This window comes from Cupressus sempervirens, chromosome 11 (assembly GCF_028749045.1).
Source record: "Cupressus sempervirens isolate cs-2001-9-10 chromosome 11, ASM2874904v1, whole genome shotgun sequence".
Taxonomy (NCBI): Eukaryota; Viridiplantae; Streptophyta; class Pinopsida; order Cupressales; family Cupressaceae; genus Cupressus; species Cupressus sempervirens.
The window spans coordinates 652,906,931-652,913,262 of NC_143128.1; the positions used below are offsets into that span (position 1 = coordinate 652,906,931).

General features: G+C 35.7%; 1 protein-coding gene across 1 annotated transcript; it reads right to left on the reverse strand.

Annotated features, from left to right (window-relative positions):
- Positions 1–5,229: 5,229 nt before the first annotated feature.
- On the reverse strand, positions 5,230–6,192 carry LOC149531462 (uncharacterized). Its single transcript, XM_089808342.1, has one exon. It carries the CDS (start codon positions 6,190–6,192, stop codon positions 5,230–5,232), a length of 963 nt encoding a protein of 320 aa, XP_089664468.1.
- Between the last annotated feature and the right edge of the window lie 140 nt (positions 6,193–6,332).

Here is a 6,332-nt window from a genome sequence, read left to right on the forward strand (position 1 = left end):
TGATGATATATGTTTTCTAGTAGATTATACTTTTGTACAAGCTATTACACCAAGGGTGAGATGGTTAAGACCACTTGGATATGAAATAAATGTGGATGAGCCTTAGTAGCTATTATAGATTTATTGGCAGAAGAAGTAGATAAAAATGCTAAGGCATGAGGAAATTATGAAATAGAAAAATACAAAATTACAATGGAACTAAAGACTACTTCTCTAATAAAGAAGGATAAATTGGTGAGGAAGTTGAAAGCCAAATTTGGAGTGGGTGTCGAATAAGAAGAAGATGAGGAGGAGGAGGATGAAGAAGAAGAAGACATCCAAGCACAAGCACCTCTTGCACTAACTCAGTGTATGGGAGAAGACTAGCAGGAAGAGGAGACTAAATTTACTAAAGGTGCCAAGGGAGAATAAGTTAAGGAAGCACCTACTCCCACAAAACAAAAGAAGAGGAAGGCTAAGGCCCAACTTGTAACAAAAAGAAAGAAGGTAACCAAGCTGAGTCAGCCCAAACCAACTGCACCTACTACAAGGGTTAGTGCATATGCAACTACACAAAAGGCTAAAGAGAAGACAAAACCTATAGAGCAAGGAGGAAAAGTGCAAAAAATACCTAGGAGAAAATAGGTTGCACAAGCTGAATTAGATGAGAAGAAAATAGAATCAGGTGATATCAGCCAATTCAAAGTAGTAATTCATAGTCCTCTATTAGATCTTGAGAACCTCTGTGAAAATGTCAAAAATAGTGCAAACTTATCAAGATTTACACATATAGACTTTGATAATCTTGGTAAAGTGGAGAAGAATCAAGTGGAGGAGGCTATATATGCCATGATGGAAAAATTCAAGACTACCCCACTAGAGATTACCAACTCAATGCCAAAAGATTATACGATAGAGCTCAGCAGAAATTGAACTATTGTCTAAACTTGGAGAGATAGATAAGAGAGTCATCTCTTGCACAAGTGATGCCTGAACTCAATAAGGCCCAAATTGTTAAGGCTATAATGAAATATGTTGTTATATTTGTACCTAAATATAGAGCCTTTAGCATTTTGCAAAATAATATTGAAGATGTTGTTAAGAAGTCCACATGGATATGGAAGCTTACATATGGGTCAACTACAATGAAGGAAGGTGAGGAAGAGCCCATAGAGGTAAAGGATGATGAAGAAGAAGAAGGAAATGAAAACACTATTGGGGGAGATAGAACTAAAATGAACATAGATGACAAGGCAATAGTTGAAGCACAGCAACGAGAAGAATAGAGTTTGCAAGACACACAATTACCTAATGTGAGTCCCCAACATGTAACAAGTGAGATTACTAAAATAGTAATAGTGAAGGATTTTTTTTTATGTCATAGCTTAGAACATCAATCCCCTTATAGAGGAAGATCTCAAGAAGATACTTGATCAGTCCAGATTGCAGGAAAAACTTTGTGATAATCTTGTATTGGTTGGTGTGGATGAATTGTAGAAGATGATGACTGATACTGAAAGGGAAAGGTTGAAAACCCAAGAACCACCTACTATTACCCCACAAGTTACTCATATACAACCTTTGGACAACATACTAGAAACCACATCTAAAAAGGTTGATACAAATTGAAAAGGACACAGTGGAAGCATAAGGCACTGTAGAAATACAGAACAAAGCAGGGTAGATAGACTTTTTTGCACCCATAGCACAAGCACAAGGTGCATCACCAAACATCATAGAAGTCAAGGATAAGATTGAAGCAATAGAATTCACTCCAAAGGTGAAGAAGTAAGTTGTTATTCAAGCCCTGGTAACCTTACCAGTATCTAGCACACCTTGAAGTCAAACTCTTCAGAAGTTGAGCACAGATGCAACTCCATTGTAGATCTCAATGTTGAGCCCAAGCTCATCAAAGGCTAAAGAAGTAATGCAATATAGAGATGTGAGCCTTGATGAAGGAATTTTTCTACCAAAATATGATTATGATACAATGACTATAGAAAAAATAAGCATACTCTAGGAAACCCTAGCAAGGAAGAAGCATCAGGAAATGCTTAGAAGGGAGCAAAGGCAGAAGCAGGCATTACAGGACATCAAAGACATCTCTTTAGATGCATTCAGTCTACCAACTCCAGATGAGATCGAGCCATTAATTAAATAGCTAACACATATAGTGGAAAATTTTAGTGATACAAACCTAGATACAGATGCAAAATTGTTAGAATGGTCAGAAAAGAAATTTTAGAGTAAAGTAAATGAAAAGATATCAAGTGACATGGCACTAACACAAGTTGCATTGGCAACTAAAGTAACAAGTGAGAAGAAGGTACTTGAGAATATCTTCTAATTATACACAAAGTTGTGTAATCCAATTCTCTTCACACAAGAGACTAGAATTCGCATTTTGATCTTGGAAAGTTAGATCAGGTCATCAAGTGCAAAACTGCCAATGACACCAGCTCAGAGTGAAAAGAACTTCAAAACATTGCTACAAACCCAGAATCAGTTAGCTACACCTTCAGTAGAAGAAGCCAATATAAGGGCTAAACTAACTAGCATCCAATCAACATTGACCCCTCATATAGAAATTTTGCACAAGGAACTAGGTTATGCTGAAACTTTCATAAAGAAAGACCCAAATCTTTCAACATTAGACAACCTAGTCCGCCTTGTTGTCAAGCTTGATATCTAAATAAAGTCTTTGGATGTAGCATGTAAAAACTAGGATGCAGCTCTCAAGATAATCCTAGATGTCCATAAATATTTCTTGGACAAATACACTATCAGTGTATAGCCCAATGACATTAGTGTCAAAAAGGGGGAGAAATATTTTGGGTGAGAGTAAGATAAAAGGGGAAGATAAAGGAGAGAAAAAAGAGAGAACTTTGGGTTAGATGTAAGGAGGATGAGAAATGGAGGAGAGCAAGCACAGAATAGAAAAAGAGGAGAAATAAAGACAAGAGAAACAAGAGGGAGAGTAAGAAAAGGGCCAGAGAAAAGTCAGAATAAGCTAAGTCAGAGCAGGCACAAAATAGCATGAAGTCAAAGAGTATCAACTAAGACATATTTAGTCATCACAAGTATAAAATTTTGGATATAGAACATACCTATCAACTCAGGGGGAGTTATTAGATTTTGAGGTATCTAAGTTGTTACAAAATTTTGAACTTTTCAAGTTATGTACATAAGTCAAGTTAAAGCTATGTTATGCTCGTAAGATTAAGGATATTATTGCATACTCAATTGTTTTTGACACTCATGTCAAAGGGAGACATTTTTTTTATCTTAGATTGATTTTGACAAGTGAGTATCAACACACTTAAATTATTTGCTTAGTTCATGTCGAACAAGTAGTGCATGCCAAGCACAACATGTATATATTAGAGCATGTCAAGTCAACAGTAAGTGCCAAGCCACTCATGTGTCGAGTCACTTAAGTGTCTAGCAGACAATGTATGCTAAGTGGCAAAGAAGCCAAGAAAATAGTGCATACCGAGTGATATAGATGTCGAGTCATAGCATAGAAGATAGTGTATGCTAAGTATCAGAGACTTTAGATGCTAAGTGACACAAATTTGACATAGTTGTTTGTAATCACACAAAAAACTATGTAAACCATTTTTGAGCTGACTTAAGGATGAATTATGTGAGCAATGTTTCTGGATTAGATTGTGTGAGTTTTTTTAGCATCAACATTTCGGATCATACTACATGATCCATCATCAGGATGAGAAAGCATCAGAATATGAAATGTGCAGACCAGGAAACCACAAGCAGTCCTAAAAGGAGAGGGAAGGAAGGGCACAAAAACCAAGAAGACCAAAAATAAAGACACAACCACAAAGAGAAAAGGTACAGAATAAACAATGAGAAAATGGCAAGAGCAAAACCAATAAAATTAAGTAGAAAAGGTTCAATTGGACACTGGAGAAGGTGAAGAAATATTAAAAAATTAAGGATCAACGAGAAAAAGATAGAACACACAAAAAAGAAAATAAATATATAAATATAAATATATAACAGAGTATGTGTATATAAATGCATATAAATAACTAAACCAATGTACTAATATATATAGATATATACGCATCTATAACTAAATGAATAAATTTATATACAAATATATATATATATACATATATATATAGGAATTTTATTTTATTTTTTTAAAAATAATAAAAATAAAAAATTAAGGATTAGTGTGAAAAAGGAAGGAGTGCACAATTATTAAAATAAATAAATAAATATAAGAGGTTAAAAATACAAAAATTAAAAATTAAAAAATTAAAAATAAATTTTTAAATGAATAATAATAATAAATAAAATAGACCTATGCACTTACATACATACATACATACATATACATATACATATACATATACATATATATATATATATATATATATATATATATATATATATATATATATATATATATATATATATATATATATATATATATATATATATATATATATATATAAATGTACAAAAAATAAATAACTATAAGCATGTGCAAATATAAATGTATATGTATTTACATACAACTATATAGATAGAAAATCGAAAAAGTCAAAGGAAATTGACCCCAAGAGAAAAAACAAGAAGAGAAACAACAGAAAGGACCCTAATACCAAAACAAAGAAGCTAAAAACAAAATAAATCAAAAAAGAAATTAAGCTAAGGAGCAAAAAGCTCTAAATAAATAAATAAAACCTAAAAAATATAAAAGCTACTATAAGAAAATGCATAACTATGCCATACATGCGAAAAAGACACAAAACTAGAACCAACCACGATTAAAGAATACAAGCACAAAGAGATAAAAAACAGATCATAAATAAATAAATGAGGATAATAATAATAAAAATAAAAAACATGAAATCGAGAGGAAAAACCCAAGGCTGAAACCAAAGGCACAGGAAAGAGCTCGAGGGTTAGAGTGACACAGAGGGCTAAGAAGAAACGAAAAAAGAGAGGAGAGACAACAAGAAACAAACTAAAAAAAGAACACAGAGAACATGAGGAGGGAGGAGCTCGGAGAACAAAAGGTGGGGCCAAGAGACTAAAGACGAAGGGGAGGGGGGGGCTCCCCCAAAAATCAAAAAGGCCAAAATGGAGGAGGGACAAGGAAAGACTCGAGGACACACCAGGGGGGGCAGAAAAGCACGAGAAGCATCAAGGGTGATGTTGAGTATTAAGCGAGCCCATAAGAGGTTGCCAAGACAAGCTAATGGACCATCCATCATCTCAATTGAGGTTGATGGGATGATAGTTAATTTCAATAGCTTCCTTAAGTTTTCTTTTGAAGAAGTTATCCTCCTTGGAAAGAATTTTGGCATTCTCTAGAAAAATGTGATGTTTGGTGGCTGAGGAATGCTCAGCAAGGGCAGATTTATGGGCTCTGTCATGTTTGATATCTGCACCATGCTCACAAATTTTGGTAAGAAAAGAATGGCTTGTTTCCCCTATGTAAGGGGCCTCACAAGAGCACTCAATCTTGTAGACTCCTAAGTCGAGGAAAGAGTCTTTGGTGTCTTTAAGGGGAGGAACTCGATGACGTAACTGTGAAAGGGGTTTGAAAGCAGTACGAAGACCCTTTTTAGATAAGATCTTGGCCAACTTTTGAGAGATGCCATCGACAAAAGGAAGGGTGGCAAACCGGGGAGGCGGGTTGGGTGGAGGAATGAGGGTACACCTAGAAAGAAAGGAGGACTTGGCTCGGTTGATAGCCTTAGAGATTTGCTTGTGAGAATATCCATTTAACATGAATACATGATGAAGATGAGTGAGCTCTTCATGCAAGTTATTGTCATCACAGATTCTAAAAGCTCTAAGGGTGAGGGTCTTAAGGATGCCAACCTTTTGGCTGGGGTGATGGTGGGAGGATGCATGCAGGTACAAGTTAGTGTGGGTGGTCTTACGGTGAACCTTGCGACCAAATGACCCATCAGCCTTTCGGATAAGAAGGACATCGAGGAAAGGCAACTGATGGTCTGACTGAAGCTCTTTGGTAAAGGAAATGTTGGTGACCAAACTGTTGATTTGAGAGTGAAATAGTTCAAGGTTCTCATGCCCATGTGGCCAACAAACATTAGTGTCATCAACATATCGTTTCCACCATTTGGGTTTGAGGGGGAAGGAATGGATATCCATCTCCTCAAAATGCTCCATGAAGAGGTTAGCAATGACAGGGGAGAGGGGCGAACCCATGGCTACTCCATCGACTTAATCATAGAAGACATTTTGGAAAGAGAAGAAGGTCGACCTTAAACAAAGCTCAACCAACTCTGCGATCTCATCCCCGACCTTGCGTTTGACAAGATTGATGGAATCAGGAATGGGGACCTTGG

Excerpts from the sequence above, each read along its gene's own strand:
- LOC149531462 (XM_089808342.1), bottom strand. The coding sequence starts at position 6,192 with ATGGGTTCGCCCCTCTCCCCTGTCATTGCTAACCTCTTCATGGAGCAT.